The sequence below is a fragment of the Arachis hypogaea genome, chromosome 4 (genome assembly GCF_003086295.3).
Source record: "Arachis hypogaea cultivar Tifrunner chromosome 4, arahy.Tifrunner.gnm2.J5K5, whole genome shotgun sequence".
Lineage (NCBI taxonomy): Eukaryota > Viridiplantae > Streptophyta > Magnoliopsida > Fabales > Fabaceae > Arachis > Arachis hypogaea.
The window spans coordinates 4,776,362-4,800,275 of NC_092039.1; the positions used below are offsets into that span (position 1 = coordinate 4,776,362).

Consider the following 23,914-nt stretch of genomic DNA (forward strand, 5'->3'; position numbering starts at 1 on the left):
TTGTTAGTGGAAGCATAGCTAGAGTAGTGACAGGGTACCAAGCTAAGGTAGAAACAAATAAACAATAGTTTTAGACCATTTGATATGATGTCACATGCTACGTTTAGACTTTAGACTCATCTGATAAAATAATTTTAACTTTTTAAAAGCTTTTAATTTGTTAAAGTTAATTTGGTAAATTAACTATGTTTATATATACCTTCAAATATATTGCATCTTTTTCAACAGGTATATACTAGAAGTATATATCCATTGTTATTCTTTCCTTTTTCTGTCAAATGCCACTTCAAATTTATTCCACCATCAATTATTTTATTTTTTTCATTACTAAAGAAAAAATAATTAATGAAATGTGCCTTTGAGGGGGGCAAGGAAAGATACTTGCTTTGCAAGGCATGTGGCCTTTCTTTAAGGAAGAGGGGACCTTTGATAATTGGATTGCCATAAATTTTTACATATATATAGTTTAATTAAGTTTATCATTTGGTATCTCTCTTGAAATTTATTTAGCAAATAGGGTTTCCCTGTTACAATGTGCTCCTTCGTCTCTTTTCATCTACCAACCAAAAATAATAATAATAATAATAATAAGAAAAAGTATATAGAACTAACTCCAAATCAGTCAATAATGGAACAACTTAATTAATTATAAATATAGTAATTAGTTTTATTTATTTATAATTTAAAATATTGGTTATTAAATGTTTCATCACATTCAAATTAGGAGAAGATATGTTCAATATCATTGCAACATAAATCACGGAAATTTATTCAATTAGCTTCCGTTTTTTCACTTTCATTCTTTCTCCAAATACCTAAAACATGATAAATCAGATAACAGATTCAGAACTATCCAATTTACAAAGAAAAGAAACATCTTAATGTTTAGCATAAACACAATTCACATAAAAATTTTAGATTCATCCAAAAATATTTAGCTGGTTTTTTTTTGAAACCATCTTAGTTCCTAGCATTGTAATAATAATAATTCTCTTAGATTATTCACCGGTACCATAATCATTGTTCAATTGATCGCAAAAAATATTGACAGAACTTTTCCAAAATAATACCATGGTACATTTAATCTAAATCTAAATCTGTCACAAAACAAGTATATCCAACCCATCTGGAAAAGCATGGGAATCACATGAAAAACCATAGGTCTTTTTTTCTTTTCTTTTATTTTTTAATATCATTATTACATTATTATTGCTGGTGCCTTACACAACAAATTAAATGAGATTCTGATTCTCTGATATCCTGATTGTGGCGAATTAAAATGAGCCACCTAGCTATAATCAGTAGTTTAGACAATATATGTAGTATTAGCAAAGCAAAAGTATTGTAAGAAAGAGAATAATTAAGATATATGGAAAACACATTGGCTGACACAAGCGAAGTTGTAGTGTGGCAGAGGACAACTAACGGAGTTGTGGGACAAGTCCTGTAATTTGGGTGATTCTTATTCTGCCTATGAATCATTCCACTAACAAGGGGATAGTTTCCTAAGATGTGGGATTATTTTAAAACAAGTGGACCATCCATTATCAGCCGCCAAACCCAATTTTGCTGCCTCAATCAATGAAAAACCATTAAACAAATTTCACTGCCTCTGCCTTCTAACATAACACACCAATGTATCATATAACAGAATCTGAGTTAAACTAAGGTGGTAGTTTTTTCTAGTCAATATCAGATAATTTTTTATAATGGTAACTTATGTATAAAAAATTATCAATTATACATGTTATCTATCAATTATAATTTATATCTTTTATCATAATTATATTTAAAAATTATAGGTGTATTTAAAATTATATACTGTTATTATAACTTAAAAGTACAAAATTTATATATATCATTAATATAAATAAATATAACAAGTAATATATAATCGATCCGATCTACGAATTAGTGTGTTAAATTTATCAAACTCTAATATTAATTTATTTAATATCTAAGATCAAATTCAAACTCAAACTTAAGTTACAAACTTATTAAACTGTAGAAATCGAGTTCGAATTGGTTCACAAGTTAACTTCACTCAATTGCACCCCTAGTAATTCATAATAGGTTTAATTACTCTGTTGGTTTCTATAGTTTTGCGAAATTTTTAATTAGATCCCTATATTTTTTTCCTTTTAATTAAGTCTCTGCACTATTTTTTTTCAATTGAGTCTCTATATTTTTTTCTTTTTATTTTGGTTCTTGCACTAATTTTTTTTAGTTTTTCCTATATAATTAAGCCAATTATTATTAAGAGGGACCTAATTAAAAATAAAATTTGGTGCAGAGATCCAATTAAAAAAAATATAAAAACCTAATTAAAAATTTTGTAAAATTATAGAGACTAACAGAATAATTAAACCTTTATAATATAAATACATATATAAGATATGATGCAATAAAAAAAAAGGAGAAATAGCTAGATGGATATGATGATGAAAATTAATGGATAATAGAGGCATTGAAAGCATAGGATGCTTGGTGGAAGTGAATGGGTCCCAACCAAAGTCCAAGGGACCCACGGGTGCAAATGCAACCACTTAAAGTGGGGCCTGGACAATGAAACTTGTGTTTGGTATGGGCCCACTTCCTGGGTACTCCACAATCTAAGGCCCAAATAAATTTGTCAGAACTCAGCAATCAATAATAGGGTAAAAGATGGCAGTTACTGTACCCTAGGCTGAGCCTGCCCGAAAAGCACGACCAAGGAAAGCAACACCCAAAGCCGCACATTCATAACAGAACCAGGGAGAGTGAGTTTAAGCCATCATCATCGCCATTCTGGTACAGCTTTCGGCTTTGTACTGGGCTTGGCCCTATGTCATTGTGAAACCTTTTCCTTTTCTTATTATTGATTGACAAAGAAAATTTTGTATTATAATGTTCCTTGGTTTTCACTTTAGAATACGACAACAATTCCTCCTCTTGGACAAATAGTAACAATAGTAGTGGTACAAGTATACTTCAAAAGAAATATCATTAATTATAAAAATAAGTTATTCAAAGCAAATTAATCCTTAAAAAAAATAGAATCGGAGTATGAGATTAAAAACTTCATTTTTTTTCAATATTGTATTTAAATATATTAATTTAATATTATATAAATTTACAAAATACTATCATCATAAGCGAATAATAATTATATGTTACTAAAAACTCAAAAGGGATAGTTGGGCGTTCTTAACCTAATTGTCCTTTTCTATCACTATCACGACCATCATTTTTATATTAAAAATATATAGAAATATCATTTTTCTTTAATTATTTTCCATTGGATTTGATTGCGTCAGATAATAGTGGAGTGGTGGAGTGAAGTAGTAGATTGGGTTATCTGCGGACTGCAGTGTAATCATGATTTGATTATGGTGTTAACTGTTAACTGGTTCGCAAAAATGAATTATGATGAGTTATTATGAATTGGTCAGTTTAAATTGAGGGTCGTTGTCATCGTTATCTACGAAAGAAAGAAAGAACGAAATTAACAGGCTAGAAGCCACGCGCTTATGCAGACATAATCTGTGGGACCCATTCCCACTCAAATCGGACACGTGTTGGGCTATGAAAGGCTGCTACTCAAGGCCGTAAGTACCCACGTGGACTGTGGGCTCGCTCTTCATTGGACGCATTTCACCACTCAATCAATCACCATTTCAACCCCCTTCCCCCTCTCTCTTCAAATGTCTCATTAAAAATAAGAATTATATTAAAAATAAAAATTATATTATATGTACACTAAAATTAATTATTAAAATTAATTATTAATATTAAATATATATTAGAATATAAATATATATTAAAAATAAATATATAAATATATATTTATATATAAATATATTAATAATTAATTTTAATAATTAATTTTAATGTATAAATAATATTATTTTTATCAAAAATAATTTCTTATATTTCTTTTTTTTCATTAATTGATTTAGCTAAAGTTTAAAATTACGTTACAATTTACATGGAAGACGAAAGGCAGAACGATGGGAGCAGGAATCGAACGCATAAATAATACAAAATATTTCGCATAAAGACGACAATTATTGTCGTGTGAGATGAGATATTATTGAAACATTACCTACCATTACATATATTGTTAATCTCTTTTTATCCATATGATTGGTTGACTCTTATTTATTTTATGCTTATTATTATTCATTCTTTTATATATCTATATAGTCAATAGAGAAGAATAATTTGTGTGTGCGCCAAAATTAGAGTGAAAATAAATATACAGACAAACTAACACTAGCAAATAGTAGATAGTTTATTATCTGAAATCCAAAATCTATATTTGAATCTTTACATTTGGGATGCAGATAAACGGCAGCGCAACTACTTACTGTCTTTTTTTTGTTATTTTGTTAATTATTTAAGAGTGAAAATACGTTGAGATAGACATTTTTTTGTTTAAATAACATCATTTATATATGAAATAAGTGTTAATAATTGTAAGAGTACATTTAACGTTATTTTCACAATAATAGATATATTGAATCAAGAGAGAGCTTAATAGATATCCAAGCGACTTTAACTAATTTACGTATAAGTCTATATAATTCATGACGTGACTTGAATGTGCATTAATTGGGCCTCACATTCTTACCTTCTCTTGTAATTGAAACCGATACAACACTATACAGCCTCTAGGTTTAAGTTTGTTTCTCTTCTAAATATCTAAAATTCTTATTTTATTAAGATTTTATTTATATTTAATGAATTTTGTTAATAAGTGTTCTAATTACATTGCTCACCGTTTCAATTATATATAATTTATTAAATCTACTGTTCATAAATAGATTCATTAACATAATTCAAAATACTAAAAATGTAAAATTAGGCTATTAAATAAATTTAGACTCTCTAGACTAACATTACCTAATAAATTAAGAAGTCTTTTACAAAACGAATCGATCAAGTAAAAATTTAACATGTACTCATGACTTATGATTAGTGACGAACCTGAAAATTTTTTATATTTATTGTAAAATTTATATAATATGATAATAATTTTTGTAATAAAAATATTATATTTATATAAAAAAATTAGTTAGTAAATCATCTATTAAGTATTAATTATTATGTATTTATGTATATATATTATTTAAATTATTTTTAATATGTATTTTATATTTTAATATATATGTATTTTATACGAATGATTATTTTTTATGTATATGTAGCATGATTGTTGTTATGATTATATTTTGTTATTGTAAAATACAGTTAATTTTCAAAATATCTAATTTACAAATTAAAACGCTAAGCTAGTAATTTAAATAATAATATATAATTTAAATTTTATTTTTTTAGACTTAATATTTAAAAAAAATAAATAATTTTTTTTGACAATATAATCGAAATTTTCACTACAACAATTTCAACAAATAGCGGCAAAAATTTTGTGGCGGTTTTATAAAACTATCGCAAAACGGCAACTTGCGGCACATATAGCGGTGGTTATTGGTTGGGGTTGCAATCAGGACCACATTTAGCGGCGAATTTTTACGAACCGCCGCTATATGTACTATCGGGTGAGTTATTGTTTTACATTTTGCGGCGGTTTTGTTTAAACCGCCGCAAAATGCGTACTACGACATATTGCAATGTTTTCTTCCGTAATAACCATCTAGGTATAATCTAGTTAAGCAAACCCTAATATCTTAAGCTACATATGTTTAAATCATTGCTACTTAAATTCGTAACACTTTTTCTACATTCGTTTTACGTAAAAAAAATTCACAAGTTAAATAAGCTATATATGTTAACTCATGTGAACAAATTTTTACCAATAATATTTTCTTGTTTACTTTATTGGCATTTAAATTTGTACTAGTGTTAAACCCGTGCGATGCACGGGCTTATATTTAAATTTGATAAGTTAAATTAAAAATAATGTTTTATAACCATATATTTTTTTAAATTTAGTATAACACTATCATCGTCGTTATATAATAAACGTGTTAAATATGTTGTTTTATCTTTATTCAAAGTAAAATATAAATAGAAGACTTTGAAGTTTATAATATTCTTAAACCATAAGGAGGGAGACATGAAAAAAATAAGAACATATATAACTGTAATAATAACATGTTAATTTACACTAAATTTTGTATAAAAAACTAATAAAAATTTATCGATCGATAACCTAGTATCTTACTAACTTCATTAGAAAAGCAATTGGCATAGGATGTTGTGCTCCTTGTTACACATTTCATTACAAATCTGAAAAAAGAGTTATAGATAAATTAGTTATATCTATAGTAAATATTTGTAAAAAAGTATAAATTATAACATGCTATTAAAATAAAAATAATATTATTCTTACCTAAATATTATTAAAAACCTCTTTGAACACGACATTTGTTGTTGATGACTTTGGATTGCCGTCTTCGTCTAGAATTAAAACCCTGAGGCCACTGCGACTCTTAACTCTTGACAAAGCAACATAAAGTTGTCCATGGGTGAACACTGATTTTGGCAAATAAAGCCTTACATGTGATAATGATTGACCCTGACTCTTGTTAATGGTCATTGCAAAGCATACTGTCAATGGAAATTGTCTCCGTTGGAACTTAAATGGCAATCCTGAATCTGAAGGGATCAAGTTCATTCTTGGAATGTACACTTTATCTCCAATATTTCTACCAGTCACTACCGTCGCTCCAATTACATTGCTGCCAAGTTCGTTAACTATTAATCTTGTCCCGTTGCATAAACCTGAAGTCTGGTCTATGTTTCGCAGTAGTATTACAGCGACTCCTGACTTCAAAGTCAACTTGTGATTGGGTAGTCCCGAACATTTGATGTCATTTAGGAACTCTGGTGTGAACCACTCTTGTTGTACATCTTCATTCTCATCAGCTTGACATGTTGTGTCAGAGCTCAAATACTCCTTTTCCATCCCTGGAAAGATTGTCAAGACAAAATCGTTTACCTTCTCGACACTCTCAAGCGTGGGTGCAAGAATTGCCCTACTCTGAAAATACCTGTAATCTGACATGTTTTGCAACAAATTTGGATATGCAAAGTCTACCAAATGAGAGAGAGGGTCATCAGTAGTTGTAATCAATAGATCATTTGGAATTTCAACTTCTGATTCATCACCAACAACAGAGCCAATATTTCCATTTCCAACATCAAGTATCCAATTAGCAAATCTCTTCATTTCACCTTCATCTTGATCCAAAGAAGACATTAGAAGCCTCATATTCGTATGCAGTTTCAGAACCTTACAAAATGACCACATATGGGATGAGTTAATAGCGGATGCCAATATATCGTGTCTACTTCCTTTCGGAATCACCGGAAGTATCTGTCTGAAATCACCTCCTAGAACAACAACCTTACCACCAAATGGTTGATGTGTCTTATGTTGATCGGTAACTGACATAAGATCCCTGAGCATCTGATCAAGTGCTTCAAAGCACATTTTATTGAGCATTGGAGCTTCATCCCAAATTATTAAGCTACTTTGGATGAGCAGCTCAGCCTTCAAACTGCCATGCTTGATGTTGCAAGTAGATTCATCAGTAATTGTAATGGGTATTGAAAATCTAGAATGAGCCGTTCTGCCACCAGGTAGGAGTAAAGAAGCAATTCCACTAGATGTGACATTTAAAACAATTTTTCCTCTAGACCGAATAGCAGAAGAAAGTCCATTCCAAATAAATGTCTTACCACACCCACCATGCCCATAAACGAAGTAAAAACCACCAGAGTCTGTAACAACAGCATTGAGTATCTCATCAAATACTAACCTTTGCTCATGAGTCATCTTTTGTTCTATATATAAGTTTGTATGAGTCAACTCATTTGTGTCATATGCTAACTCCTCCTCTATTAGCTTATTCTGAAAAAGGCAAACATGAGACATCTCAGGATATGGCATTGATTGATAGTCTCTTAAAGATCTTGCATTGCTATTGAGTATCTTCTCAATCTCAATAAGGCGGAGGTTTTTCAATTCGTCATCAGTCATGTTTAGTCCTAGAAAAAGCACATAGTGGTTTTATGAAATATTTAATAAGTAATTCTAAAATAAAACTATTAATATTCTTAATAAAAATAAAGATAATAAGAGAATACAATCTTGATATAAAAAAAAGAGATAGTAAAATACCTTGGTTTTTCAAAGCTTTTCTCCTCTCATATAGTATTCCATCAGCCAATAATGTCCAAGTTGCATTCCAAACACGCTCTGGGTTGCTAATGCTATTAGATATCAGTAGCATCGCAAATAATTTTCTCAATTGATGACCAGATGCAAGTTCAGCTACCTCATTAATAGCTGTAATGAATTCCCTATCATTGCACAGTAGTCCCATGGAATAGCAAGCATCTTGGAAGCTAGAATATGTAATTCCATTAACTGTCCTAATAGACTCATATGTTGTGCAACCTCTCTGAACAGCTAACAAAATTCTCATATAATAAATATCACCTGTACCCGGTGGAACATAATTTAACCTCCCGATAGAATACCCTCTTTTGTGTGGATGCCATACCCTTGATTCTCTATCATAAACAAATTGATTTGGAAATTCAGCATACGTCAAAGTTTGACCTGCTTCAAATTTTTTATTGGCTTCCATCCATGCTAAGAACATTGTACATTTTCCTTCCTCTTCTTCCACGATTTCTTCAAGATCGTCATCATCTTTAAAGATGATATTTTGCTCTCCAGGCAAATGAAAGGTTAATCTCATCACTGAAGGCCACCTTTGATGAATATCATACGCTAAGGTTCTACACACAGCCTCACATGCAGACAAATATCTGCAATCATAGAATTGTTTGATCTCATCAATAACCTGAGCATCCTCTCCACTGGAAGCTTCCTTTGTAACTCCAACTGCTACCCTGTCTGGACCTTTATTCACATACTTGAACAAATATTTGATAGCATTCGACTTGTTGCAGTACTCTACATTAACATGCGCTTGATAAGACATCAGTAGATATGCATTGTATGGAACCACATTCCTATTATCCATATGGACTCCCTTCTTCTCAGTAACTACCCCTGTGTCTCGTCTTCTATATGATGGGTATCCACTATCATCGATAACTGTGGTTTTACTGAATGTCTTGGGATAATATTTGGTGCAGTACCCATCTTTCATGCAGGAAGATTTTGAGAATGTTCTACCACATGGTCCATGAATCATATATGTAGATACAGCTCTAAACAATTTTGGATGCTGAGCAGGATCTGGCAACTCTGAAGATATTAACTGATCAATTTGAGTTGTCGTTGTTATCTTATGGTCTCCACTTAACCATAAAAGAATGTGAGCATGTGGTAGACCTCTTTTTTGGAATTCCACCGTATACATCCCTTATACCAAAAAGACAAAAAAATTATATGTTATATTTAAACTATCTATTTTATGTATGTGCTTTGATAAATTAAGGGTGATAATAAAAAATCAACAATACGTTAAGTAAGAAAATATTTTGCCATTTATTTTATAACAATCTAAAGGAATATTTCTCTAAAAATAAGGTTGGATGATGAGCAATACCTGCATCTAGCACTCCAAATGGAATTCCTTGCTTAAGATCCGAGATTATCATGTCAAGCTTAATTTTGAATACTCTACACGATATATCCGGCCGGTCTTCAACCTTTAAGTTCCTTGGATTGTTAACCCTGCCAATCTCTTGCCAACTTGAGTTACATGTCATTGTGATGAAGAGGTCTGGATATCCATATTTCTTACAAATTGCCATAGCATCTTGACAATTATTAAACATGTATCTCATACCACCAGTGAAGGACGCAGGTAGGATGATACGCTTACCTGCTTTAGAAGCACGTGTCTCACCCTAACAACTGCATCTTGAATCCCTTTGTATATATCACTCCTCACCTTGGTTTGGTTGTTTCAGTAGTAGGTCAACCTTTGTGCTTCAATCATAGAAAAGAAATCAACCAAGAACTGCTGAAATAATCTTCCACCATTGACAATGGTTGCATACTCGACCTTTCTCTCTTGTATTCTAAATGCTATGAACTCCCTTAAACTCACACGCTGTCTCTTTCTATTTTCATCACCCCTATGAGATTCTCGCAAAGGAATGTCTTCTTGGTAGCCATCTTCACCGTAAGGAAACATCATAAGGTACTGAAGAGGAATAAATGCGGTGTGTGTCTCATGAATCCTTTGCAGATGTCCAGACTTTAATTGAACTATAATATCACGTCCTGCATCTCTAGAATCAAAATCTCCTACTATTAGAGCTGCGACCTCGTTAGAAGATGGTAAATTGTAGACTCTTGCATCCTTTGATCTTTTTCGGTACAACCATAGTCTTATATTTGCGATATCTCCTTAATTCAGGTAGTTTCTCACTATCCTAAATGTGTGAGCAAGAACATTATGTTGATTGATCATGTCCTTGAGATCTAGAACTAAGGACTGGTCAATGTTGTTGTTGTTTGTTCTTGAACTGTATAAAACATCAATTGAAAAATATTAGTATTCATAATTAACCAAAATCAAAGTACGAACTACCTAAATAAATTTTTAATCAGTTTGGAATGCATGATACAAACCTGAAAATCTCTATCCTGTTTGAGACCTCATTTTTTGTATCATAAATATATAACTGCGCAAATTTTGGTCTTTGTCCCTCAATTGGCACCAAGCTTCCAATTCTGTGGTAGTTTTGTCCACTCACAATGAACTGGGGAGGACCTATCCCATCATTGATAGAGGTCTCTATTTTACCTCCGAGGGACGTGAAGCAAAATATACTATTATAAGTTCTTATATTATTCTTAAAGTGTTTGCTTCTCTGGTCTGCTCCAGATATTAAACCTTGCAAGAGCTGAGGTGGACATTGCAAAAACGGCAGTTGTACCTTCCCTCGCATACAACATATTGAGAACTCAATATTAGATCCTGTTTTAGACTTTTCTGATCTCTCCTCATACCACATCATGGCGTCACAATGCCGACAAAAAAAATCTAGGTCACCAATATCTATCACATCTAATAATCACCAAGATAATAAATTATGTTTCAGTTATATATGAAAAAAATACTTTATATAAAAATATATCTTTCTTTCACCATGTTAAGTTTAAAAATAATATTTATAAAAGATTACCGAAGATTGCAATTTATAGATTAAAAAGATGAGATCATATAATACAATTTTTTTGTGCCAACCTCAAGGTTTAAGTTTTACATGCACACTAATCAAACAATAAGAATTACAATATATCAATGTTCAAATACAAAAATTATAATATATAACCATATCTTAGTTTGAATTTTAAAAACTTGAACACTAAACGATAATTTTTTGTTTATAAGAAGCATAACAATAGTAAATAATAAATTGCTGATATTGCTACTTCTTAGATTACCTGTATTCTCAGCAACATCGAATATGGCTGGGTATTCAATTTGCACAGAATCATCTAATATAGTCGTGTTTTCAGTAATATCCTCAACTTCTTCAAAAATTTTTGAAAGATTTATAGCCAATTCCTTCAAGAATGTTTTTCTTTGTCTCAGGTGTCTTCCTTTTTCAGCTATACACACTTCTTCTAATTCTTTAGTATCTAAATTTGAATTAGATGTACTTGCTCCTGTAATCATTAGAGATAGTAAATCAAGCACTTTATATTATAAAAAAAAGAAAAATGAATATATATTAAATGTTTGAATCAGCTGAGTTATGAATATATATTATGAAAGTAGTATTAAAGATAAAAGAAGTAAAATTTTAGCTTTGTGATAATTACAATCTATCATGCTTATCTTACCATGTCTCTTTTGAAGTAGCATAGTCTTTCTATTCAGTCTTGCATCCCTTTGCAATCTAATTCGATTTGAGTACTCCAATGAATCTATAATAATTATTTAGCATATATCAAATAAAACAATTTAAAATTTTAAAAATAACAACCTAAGTAAAACAATCCAAACTTAAAATTTGAAAATAACAATCTGAGCAAATAATCATTTATAATTTATAAATATAAATCTAAAAATTTCTAGTGACGACACGTAAGCAAATAAACTCCCAGACTCGACGTATGTGCGCCACGTCAGCAAATGAGCTCCCCATTTGTATTACTATAAAGATAAATAAATATAAATCTAAATCTAAAAATTGACACTTAAGCAAATAAACTCCCAGACTCAACGTATGAGCGCCACGTAAGTATATAAGCTCCCCATTTGTATTACTATAAAGATTCAAACATGGATGTAAAAAAAGAAAATAAAATCATACTCTGGACTAATTAAAAATCAAACATTTTCTAAAAATAATAGTTAAAAATATTTTCTACAAGTCATTAAAAATTCAAAACGTTATAATTTTACCAAAATTATAATTTTTTATTTTAATGATTTGTTGAATATTTATTAAAATAAAAAATTTAATTTTTTTTAATAACAATCTTGTATTCTTAGATATAAGAATTCATAATAACTAAATTCAAAATTAATTAATATTTTATCAAAATTAAATACTAAATAGAATAAAAATATTTTTATATAAAAACCAATCAATTATCTATATATTATTGTGGTTAATAGATTCAATAATGCTAATTGACCAACAAAATATAATATTTTTGGCAAATATTTCACTAATTTTAAATATTAAAGACTAAATTCTAAATCTTAATAAATATTTTTAGAAAATATTTGATTTTTAATAATTTATAAAAAATATTTATAATTATTAGTTTTTTTATTTATGATTGAATATACTTTTTATTGAATTCATTATGGATATTATTAAATGTACTCTTTATTGTACTCTTTATATACACTTAGATCATATATAAATAGATGTAAATTAATTCGAAGCAAACCCATTCGAATTACTAGGGACGTCCTAGCGTGCATAATTCGAATCACTCTAATTCGAACTACCCTAAGACTACATGCAAGCATAATTCAAATTGGACAAATTTGAATTACAAGCATTACTACTAATTCGAATAGGACTAATTCGAATTAGTGTTGGTTTGTCTAATTCGAAAGAGACTGATTCGAATTACATAAGAATGTACTTTTGGGAGATTCTGGTAATGTTTTTCAATTTGGTAGAATTGTGTAATTTGATCATCCATTTGATTTAATTGTGCATTTTACCCAATATATAAGGTGCCTATAATAAATATGATAAGATATATAAAGTATAAAACAAAAATCTGTGTGGCAATCAAATGTATTCATAAAATATATATAATTATTAGCGCTATATACATTGAAGAGACATTTGGCTTGGTGGTAACATGACATTGTTAAAGTTTTTCCTTTTTCCAGATTCGAGGTTTGAGCCAAGATTGAGTCGGTTGGACCATCGACCGGTCCGGTCTGATTCTAATAACTATAAACGAAAATACTAAAATTTGGCGGTGGTTTAGAACAAATGCGGTTTTCGTTTATTTGCTATTTAGCGGCGGTTTGCAACCGCCGCAAAATTGATAGACGTTTAGCAACGGTTATTCCAGCAGTTAACTAAAACCGCCGCTATCCGTTTAGCCGCACCCCATCTTCCGGCGTTTCATTAAACTGCCGCAAAATATTTTGCAGCGATTCAAAACCGCCATTAAACGGCTCCAGCAACCGCCGCTAAGTGCCGCTTTTGTTGTAGTGTTCTCTCTTTAATATTTATAATTAAAAAAGTTCTTTCAGTTAATGCAGTTGTTATGAAAAAATTAAAACTAATTTTAAAAGAAGATAAATAATATTTTTTGAGTCGATTTCTAATAAGAAATAATATCAATTTCGTTTAAATTTGACTATTTAAAAATTTATCATTTTGACAAATATCTAATATAAAATTTTTTAATTGACTATTAAATACCAAAAATTAAATAAAAAATTATTGTAAAATCAAATTTAATATTATATAATAGAGACAAATAAATATTACTATCATGTATTATTAAAAAAAAATTTAAATTATAACAGGAGCACTTGTCCAAAATATATGCTTAAAAACGTCCCTGTTTATCAGCTTATAATCTAACTTTACTTGAAAAATAAACAAAGAATTCTTTGCACTACATCAGTAATTCTACACACAATGGAATAGTCATATATTTTGTAATAATTTCTCACGCATTTAAAAAAATAATTGTCATAATTAGCAGAAAGATTCGTCTTCTTTTATGACTAAGTCATTACTCCACTTTATAAATGTTACCATCATACTTCAAATAATTTATCATATAATATTTTAATTTTATTTATACTAACTTAATACTCATATTAACTTGAGTGTTGAAGTTCCTTACAAATATTTCAACCATGGCTCGGAGAGAACATAGGTGTGATTTTCAAATGAACATAGTCCATGGTTAAATCTTTGGTCCATGAATAAAATGAACATCACTCATACTATCTAGAATAATAAATATCTCATGTCATAAAACCACTCATTCCAAAAGTTTAAGATGATTTTGGGGTTCACCAAGGATCGAACTCTAGACCTTTCGGATCTAGAACTCTAATACCATATCATAAAACCACTCATCCCAAAAGCGTAACCTGATAGGACAATTAACAATAATGATCATATCTCTAATACTTTCTAAACCTCCATTGTACACATTGTACGCTTAGGCCATTAACTCCATGTACTTTCTCCCATCTTGCAGGCCCATTTTCTCCCACCCATTTTAAGTAATCACCCTAAAATATCTACCATTAAAAAACTTTTAATATCTTATATATTTTTTTAAAATGTCTGCCATTAAATGCGTTTTTTTTTTGAAACAAGAGAGCTCAACACGAGCGTGGAGCGGAAAAAGCAAGAAAACAACTGAACAACTCCTGATAAAGACATCTAGGCTGCGTTTGTTTCTAAAAACAGGACAGGATAAGACACTGATGGACAGAGACACAAAATTTTGTGTTTTTGTATTCTATTTGGTGATAAACTAGAACAAATTATAAAAATTCAATTTATTCTCATTTTTCTTCATTCAAAAAATTTGAGATGAAAAATATAACAATAAAAGATATAATTATGAAAAATTAACAAGAATAATGAAAGAAAAAATAAAAATAAGTTGTCTCCCTTATTAGTGTCTCCGTATTCTTCCTATCAGGATGGACACAAAATATACTGATTCAGTGTCTCTGGACACATTAATTGTCTCTGTCCATGTCTCCTCTACCAAACACAATTTTGTGTCTCAGTGTCTTTGTCTCAGTGTCCTGTCTTTGTAAACAAACGCAACTCTAGTAACATCTTAAAGCAAAAATTAATCCTAATGTCATCTCCGGCATTGCCATCAACAACTAAAAGAATCGACACACTTCCTCTCCTTGTAGTCAAGTAGCGTCATATTGATGATTTTTTCAGCACATTTTCCTTTGTTTTCAAATAGCCTCTTCTTCCTTTTCAACTAGACGTTCCAAACAATTACAAAAAAACTTATGAACCACTTCTTACGTTCTTCTTTTCTAGTTGTAGTACCTGTCCAACTTTCAAAATGTTATTAGTCATATAATATATATCATTTAACTAAAGATATGCGAGTAGCTAATTGTAAAATATTATAGAAAAAAAAATGAAAAAAAGTTTCAATCACATAAAAAAAAACATAATATAAATTCTCTAATATGATATCTATTATTTGATGTCAATTTTTTTTAAATTTATCTTCAATAACAAATTTCAAATATTCTAAATTTGTTAATTTTTATATTTTAAATTAAATATTAATTATTTAATTTTTTTAACAATTAGACACCAAATTTTTAGTCATTATGCCAAACATCAAAACACAAATAATGCAAACGGCTATTCACATGCCAATCAAATTGCCAATTATGTAGTGCAAATGGAAAGTTTCCTTCTTGTACAATGCACGAGTGCAGGGCTAGAAATACATTAAAATGAATAGTTAAAAAAATATTAAAATAATAATGAAAGACCATTATTAATGTAAAGGGATATATAAATAGACATGTCAAACTGGTAGATTTGTGCACATATACGAACATTCTTCTTAAACAAAATTTAGTATATTTAAGAAAAATTTATTGGGTTAAGCAGGTCAATCTATTCTTTTGTCTGAATAAATAATTCTTAATTAAAAATTTTGAATTAAATTTAAAATAACAACTAGCCAAATATTTTGTATTTTATAGGCTATTGAATTGGGAATTTTTTTAAATAAATAAAATAATATTATAATTATAATTATAGACACACGTCAAAGAATTTATATTTATACGTCAACAATATATTCCTCATCTAAAATAAGTGTATAAACGTAAATTTTCTTACGCATATTTATAATTATAATTATAATTATAGTATTTATTTTATTTAGTTTGAAAAAAATTCATTGAGTTGGAATTTAAAATATTTTAATTAGAATTTGAGATCTTCAAATTAAATTATTAAAAAAATTATTTATAAAAAAATGAAGATTTAAACAACTTAACAAACTCGTTAATTTTTGCATTTTCACAATTATTTTTGCAGGGAAAAAAATCCACCCATTTAATGTGATTAAAGAGACCAATTAGACAAGTTTGACTCATTTTAATTTTATTTATATTAATTACGATGATATTATACGTACAAATATTATTGTTAAAGAGTACAAAAATTTATTGATATAATATAAAAATATTTGTATAAATATAAAAAATCTTACATATAGCACAAATTTATTAATATAATATACAAAAGTTTTATTATAGTATAGAAATTTTTGTATATAGTCTAAAAAATTTTCAAATCACATAAATTTTTATTACGAACATATTTTGTTAATTGGATGAATGAATATTTAAAAATATAATCTTTAAAAAATTTATGTATTATATATTAAAATTTATGTGTTATACAATATTTAATTGTATGTATTTTATTAATTAGATATTAATATTCTGAACATACGATTTTTACAAATTTTTATATCATATTCTAAAATTTTGTATTATACACTAATATTTATGTGTTATGAATTTAAATTTATACTTTAATTTTCTAACTATATATAGAAAAAATTAGAGGAGATGATAACAATAATAACAGCGTTGAAGAAACATGCGTACAATAAATTTGATTTGGAAATCACTTGACCACAGACCACTTTGGCACTTTCCTTTATCGTATCAATTAATTTCTACAGTAACATAAACGCAAGGCATGGTTAAAAATCCCGCAAAACAAAAGTCACCAGAAAAGAAAAAGTTGGCGAGTGATGCCACACAATCCCGCGGAGCGTGCTATTCGGGTTTTACGTCAACATATTTTCATTACTTGTATGGACTAAGTTGTTTATTTTTGTATTTTTATTTCTGTGTCGTCACCATTTCACATTTTCACTATTCCATTTTTTAGAAAATAAAAAATAAAAAATACAAGGAAGGAAATTCAGGGAAAATGAAGCCGAAACTCAAATGCAAATGAAATTGCAAAAAGTTATATATACAGAGGTAGTGGCACTTTCTGCTGCAAGCTTAATGCACTAATCCGAATGAAAGGAGTGCAAATGAGTTCGTAGTTGTACCAATACTCCCTACTTTCCCTGCTCCACAATAAAATAATCACCGCCACTCCCCTCCGTGGCGCTACCCAATTCCGAAGCCGGACATGGCCAAGGGTCGCAAGCTAACCACCAGCCGTAGCGATCGCTTCCTCGAAACCTACCCCCAGGCCCAATCATCCGCCGGAGATCCATCGGAGCTCCGGGAAGAGGACATCTGGTCCACGGCGGACGATACCGATGCCACCACCGCAGCTTACGCCGATTGGGAGACAATTGCCGCTGCGGAGTCAAACGGTGGCGGTGGCGCCACGTACCGTCGCCGGATTCCCCGCGATGGTCACCGACAATCCGGTGGATTGTCGCTGGCGTTTGAGGATCCGGCTTGCAATGCTGCGGCGACGCCAAGAGTCGTACACCAGTTCCGCCCTCGCGACGGCGGTACCGCTGCGGCTTCGCCGAGGGGGCGCCACGTGGCGCAGTCGGCGCCGGTGAACGTGCCGGATTGGAGCAAGATACTCCGAGTGGACTCCGCCGAGTCGCTGCACGGCGGTGGCGAGGATGACGATTTTGACGACGGCGCGTCAGAGATGGTTCCGCCGCACGAGTACTTGGCACGAAGCCGGAAGGCGGCGGCGAACTCGGTTTTCGAGGGAGTCGGGCGAACCTTGAAGGGCCGGGACATGAGCCGGGTACGTGATGCCGTTTGGAGCCAGACCGGGTTCGATGGATGAAATCCGGTTGGTTGGGGTAAGCGATTAGAACCGGTTTGTAATTGAGTTGGATATTGTTAATTATTGTTTAGATTAAAGGAGATGGTGGTGGTTAGTTCTGGAAATTGCAAAATAGATTTAGTTTTTTTCTTTGAGTAATATTATTTTAATAGCAATAATTTGTTAGACAATTTTAAGTTGAGTAATAAAAGGGTGGATCCTGTACATTTTGTGTGGCAAGGTATATTTTCTCTCAATCCACTATTTTGTTACTCATCTTAAAGTTGTTTGATAATTTTAAGTTGTTAAAATAATATTATTCTGTTTTATTTTTATTTCCTTCGGTTTTGGGGTTGGTTTCAAGTTTACTTGAACGAATGGCTTTTGTGGGCAATGATTCGGTTTGGGTGGACTCACATGAAAAAGAGAGTTCAACTCAGTGGCGAGTGAGCCTAAGCATTTTAATTAAGCATGTATTTGGAATCTTTGAATTTTTCTGAATTATGGTTATTAAGATCATCATAAGCTATAGTCTTAAGAACCTGATTGCATTTTGTTTTATCATCTGTAATATTGTAACTATTCAAATCTGTTATTATTAGACCATAATAATACCATATTTTTCATCTTAGATATTAGTTTTTTTTATAATATATATTTCAAATTTTATTTTGAAAAATTTAGTTTTCATTCTTCCGTGTTTGAATGAAGATGAACGCCAAAACAGAAAGAGATGCTTGGTTTTTCCTTCAAACCAGATGACCTACCAAGCCACTACAGACAGAAATCAATTTATTGTAATTTAGTTTAATTAAATAGTAGTATATAGTTGATTAATAAGAGTGTTTAAGTATTGAATCAATGAGACAGGCAACACCACCTTATTAACCGAGAGAATGTTTTGAAGGCACTTTGGTTGGGTGGTTCTTATGCAAATATTGAGAATCACATAAATGCTTATTACAACTCTACCTTTTTGAGATATGGGCCGAATTTGGTAAGAAGGAAAAAAAAGATCGAGTTCCATACTTCCATTGCCATTTGATGTTTTCCATTTGATGTAATCGATAAAATAAGCAGATAATTATCGATGTAAGTTGATTCAGATAAATGAAGATTTGTGTTTTTTAACCATTTTTTTGGATTCGATATTTATTAAAGGATACAAATAAAATTTATTTGCTTAAAAAGATCGTTCACTTTGTACCTGTATTTCAAAAATCAGTCATTAAATTTTTTACCTGATGAATATCCTAATACAAAAAAATAGATAATTAATTTTGGATTTTTCGACGAGATTTACTTACGATAATCAATTATCCTCCCATTTTATTATAAAGTAATTTAAGAGGATTCAAATATTATATTAATGGTGAAACTCAAGTAAAGTCGACTTCACGTGAAATTGATATCTAAGAGTTATTAGATAAAAATTTAGTCAAATCATCTAACGGCTCTCAAGTATCAACTTCATGTAAAGTCGACTTTACCTGAGTTTCTACCTATATTAATATGTAGAGTAATATTATGTGTACATTAAAATTAGTCACTAAAATTAGTCCTCAGTATAAAATATATGTTAAAATATAAATATACATTAAAAATAAATTAAATCACATATATATTTATATATAAATATATTAATAACTAATTTTAATAACTAATTTTAGTGTATAAATAATATTTTTGTAATATATAATGCATGCCCTTGTTTTTTTTTTCAAATGAATGTAATTAACAAATTCCCGTAAGAATCGTGGAAGCAAACGGTATATCAAAGCAATAATGTTTGACTTGTAGGGAGGAAAACTGTTATTTATAAAAAATATTTAAAAATTAATAGAAAATTAATTAAAACAGCTCAAAGTTATTTTATTTAATATTTTTTAGTTATTATTAAAATAATTAGATAATATTAAATATATAATTGTGCAATTATAAATATTATATATATAAAATTATAAATATTAAATAAATAAAATATTTTTAAATTATTATCTTTCTGACATTATCGTAACTATATTGAATTTAAGGTTGATGTGTTCTTTTCTCATAGAATAAATTTTACAAATTTATTTAATTAAATTTATATATTTAGATATTCTTTAAATAATAGAATAAATTGGTGTTTTTTTGGTATGTAAACGATTATATATATACACGTAATTTTTTAAATTGTACATGAATATTAAGTTCTATTTTTTTTTATAAAAAAGTAACTACATATTATTAAATATATAATTATTCTTATTGTTAGATAATAATTAGAATCAATTTAGATCAATTAATATCGTCTAGTATATCTGTATATTAATTATATGATTCTATGTTTTTATTGTTCTGATTCAGTTACCACCTATAAATACTCTTTATATATTGTATCTTTCTACACAACTGAATAATACACTTTTCAAATTACTCTCTCAGTCTCTTGTTTCTAACATGGTATCAAGAGTTTAGGTTTTTTTTTTTCAATGAATATTAGTTCATAGCCTCATTATTTTTTCCTTTCCGGCAGCGTTTTTTTTGCCTCCTTTTTCGTTTCCTTTTCGACGCTTTGGTTCGTCACCCTCATAACTATCTTGTTCGTCTTGTCGTCGTGATTCCAACGCAACCAGAACCGTCGCCATCCGCCGCCAGACGTGCCTCCACGCACCGCCGAAAGCCGCTGCCCGACCAGGTTGATCTTCCTTCCAGATTCTACCCGTGTCTCTTTGCTCGCATTTTTCGATCTGTTTCCGACGCTTTGGTTCGTCACCTCCAGCTTCATTGTGATCCTCTCTTCGTCAGCTTTCCAACGCCGCCGAGATCTTTGCCAAAAGCCCCCGGACACGCCGCCACGTGCCGCTGGAAGTTCGCTGTCCACCTCCATTGTTCCTCCTCCAAGATGCTTCAGTAGCCGTTGGATCTTGCTGCTGATCCCACGCTTTTGGGGCCTCCACGTGTCACGCCGCCAGCTTCCACAGCGATCCACGTGCCCACTATCGCCCCGACCCGATCCGGCCTACTGGTTGACCCGGCCTCCACTTCAGCGCCAGCCTGTCTTCTCCGTCCTCTCGTGGGCTGCCACGTGTCACCATTCCGCTGATGTGGCACTGACGTCACTGCTGGCGTGGCGCTGACATGGCAGTCAAGTGGGACCCTCCCTAAGGTTTTTTGGTGAGCTCTTTCCGATTCTGCACTCCGATTTCTCATTTTCTACTTCGAATTTGCCGTTTTCTCTCCTCTCTTTGATCTTTGTGACTACTATCATGGAAAAGTCAGATATTTTTGCTGCCACCGATAGAAAGGGCAAATTTTGTCGAAACTGTAACCGTTCTGGGCACCTCTTCTCCGACTGTCCTTCTGTTGAATGTCGCACATGCCACCAGAAAGGTCATATTAGCTACCATTGTTCACAGCTGTTCTGCCGTTACTGCAAGCTCTCGGGACATTTACTTACTGCCTGTCCTACTCGCCCACCACGTCCTAGTCCACTCAACTTGTCTACTGTCTCTCTTTCTGATATTGCATCTCTTCTTCAACGTCTTCTCTCTGTTTCTGGTAATACCCCTGCTGCTTTTTTCACCCCTCAAGGATTCTAAATGGTACTTTGACTTGGGTTACTTTAATCACATGTCTCCGTTGCGTAATATTTTCTCGTCCATGTCTACCACTACAAATGGACCTTCTGTCAATACTGCAAATGGCTCCTTCTTGCACGCAACACATAAGGGTTCTATATCCCAGTCAACTCTTAATCTTCCTGATACTTATTATGTTCCCAAATTAAACTTTAATCTTATTTCTGTTGGTCAACTTGTTGATCTGGGTTTTGAAGTCACTTTTTCTGTTTCTGGTTGTCGTGTACAGGATCCTCGGATGGGATAAATCATTGGGACTGGACGTAAGGTCGGAAGGTTGTTTGAACTCGAGAATCTTCATATTTCTCCTGTACCAAATCTCTGTGCTGCTTCTTCTCCCTCTACCCTCCACTTATGGCATCAGCGTCTTGCCCACACCTCCTTAGGAAAACTGCGTCCTCTTGTGTCTCAGGGTATTTTAGGTCAGGTTCCAAATGAATCTTTTGATTGCATTTCTTGCCAAACTGCCAAACAACCTGCTTTATCTTTTCACAATAATTCATCTCTTGTTTGCTCTCCTTTTGATCTCATTCACTCTGATGTTTGGAGCCCCGCTCCCACTGCCTCTATGGGCGGAGCTCGATACTTTGTCGTTTTTATTGATGATTATTCCCGTTTTACTTGGGTTTATTTGATGAATAATCGCCATGAGTTACCTCATATCTATATCAACTTTGCTACTATGATTAAAACTCACTTTTCCAAGGTTATTAAGGTTTTTCGACGTGATAATGCTATGGAATACCGTGATTCCAAACTCTTAGCCTTTCTTGCAAAACAGGGTACTTTGTCTGAGTTTTCTTGTCCTGGTACATCTCAACAAAATGGTAGAGCTGAACGCAAATACTGTCACATTCTTGACTCCGTCTGTGCAATGCTCCTTTCTTCTTCATATCCTGAGCGTACTTGGGGTGAAGCTGTTCTTACTGCTATTCATGTTATCAATAGACTCACTTCTTCTGTTCTTGGTAATGTTACTCCCTTTGAGTGTCTTTATCATACCTCCCCAGATTATAGTTCTCTTCAAGTTTTCGGTTGTGTATGTTTTGTTCTTCTTCAGCCTCATGAACATAATAAACTTGAACCTTGGGCTCATATGTGTTATTTTCTTGGTTATGGCATTGAACACAAGAGTTATCGTTGTTGGGATCCTCTCTCTAAACGTATTCGTATATCTCGTTATGTTGTCTTTTGGGAGCACCACATTTTTTCTCGATTCTCATCTTTTGAGCCCATTCCTACTACTCAGTCACCTTTGTTTACTAGCCCCAATGTTGATCTTTTTCTTAGTGATAATTCTACAGATTCTATCTCGAGTGACCCTCCACAGCCTCCTGTTCTTCTGCCTTCTCCATCTTCCGATGATTCCAGACCGGACGATGATCCTGCTCCTACCGTCATGCCTCCTCCCCCCGTTCGTTCTTCTAGGGTAAGGAATCCACCTCCTCATCTTCTTGATTACCACTACTTTCTACTATTCTTCATCAACATGAACCTAAGACATTCAGAAAAGTCTCCCCAAACCCAAATTGGCAACAAGCAATGCAAGAAGAAATACAGGCACTTGAAAAAGCACACACTTGAGATCTGGTTGATTCTCCTTCTGATCAGGAAGTTGTGGGCAGTAGATGGATATACAAGATCAAGACTCGCTTCGATGGCTCTATTGACCGTTATAAGGCCCGTTTGGTTGCTCAAGGTTGTACGCAAGAATATGGTATTGATTATGAAGAGACTTTTGCCCCTGTCGTTCGTCTTACGTCTGTTAGAGCACTTCTTGCCATTGCCACGGTTGAAAATGGTCTCTCAGTCAGATGGATGTGAAGAATGCATTTCTTAATGGGAATTTGAAAAAGTGAGTCTATATAAAACCACCTCCGGGATATCCTTGTCCTTTTAATAAGGTTTGTCTCATTCGCAAGGTACTTTAGGACTTAAGCAAGCTCCTCGTGAATGGTTTGACAAGTTCAGCACTACCATATGCAGTCTTGGTTTTACTTTTAGCCCTCATGAGGATGCCCTCTTCATTCGTAAAAGCGAACGTGGAGTTGTTCTTCTACTTTTGTATGTTGATGACA

The 23,914-nt window shown here is 31.8% G+C and overlaps 2 protein-coding genes across 2 annotated transcripts; one reads left to right on the top strand and one right to left on the bottom strand.

Annotated features, from left to right (window-relative positions):
- Positions 1–796: 796 nt before the first annotated feature.
- On the bottom strand, positions 797–9,741 carry LOC140184018 (uncharacterized). The gene is made up of 5 exons (XM_072234298.1): positions 9,534–9,741; positions 8,621–9,346; positions 8,129–8,449; positions 7,398–7,995; positions 797–815 (listed from the first exon to the last, which is right to left on the bottom strand). The coding sequence occupies exons 1-5, from the start codon at positions 9,739–9,741 to the stop codon at positions 797–799; spliced, it is 1,872 nt and encodes a 623-aa protein (XP_072090399.1).
- A 7,555-nt stretch (positions 9,742–17,296) lies between these two features.
- On the top strand, positions 17,297–18,844 carry LOC112795911 (protein S40-6). The gene has a single exon (XM_025838122.3). It carries the CDS (start codon positions 17,608–17,610, stop codon positions 18,232–18,234), a length of 627 nt encoding a protein of 208 aa, XP_025693907.1. The 5' UTR covers positions 17,297–17,607; the 3' UTR covers positions 18,235–18,844.
- Positions 18,845–23,914: the final 5,070 nt, after the last annotated feature.

Bases quoted from the DNA above. Each gene is read 5' to 3' on its own strand.
- LOC140184018 (XM_072234298.1), bottom strand. From the start codon at position 9,741: ATGGCAATTTGTAAGAAATATGGATATCCAGACCTCTTCATCACAATG. The intron at 9,347-9,533 runs GTATTGCTCATC...TTTTGGTATAAG, and splicing joins ATTTGGAGTGCTAGATGCAG to GGATGTATACGGTGGAATTC. The intron at 8,450-8,620 runs GTACAATGTTCT...CACCGGGTACAG, and splicing joins GGAAGAAGAGGAAGGAAAAT to GTGATATTTATTATATGAGA.
- LOC112795911 (XM_025838122.3), top strand. From the start codon at position 17,608: ATGGCCAAGGGTCGCAAGCTAACCACCAGCCGTAGCGATCGCTTCCTC.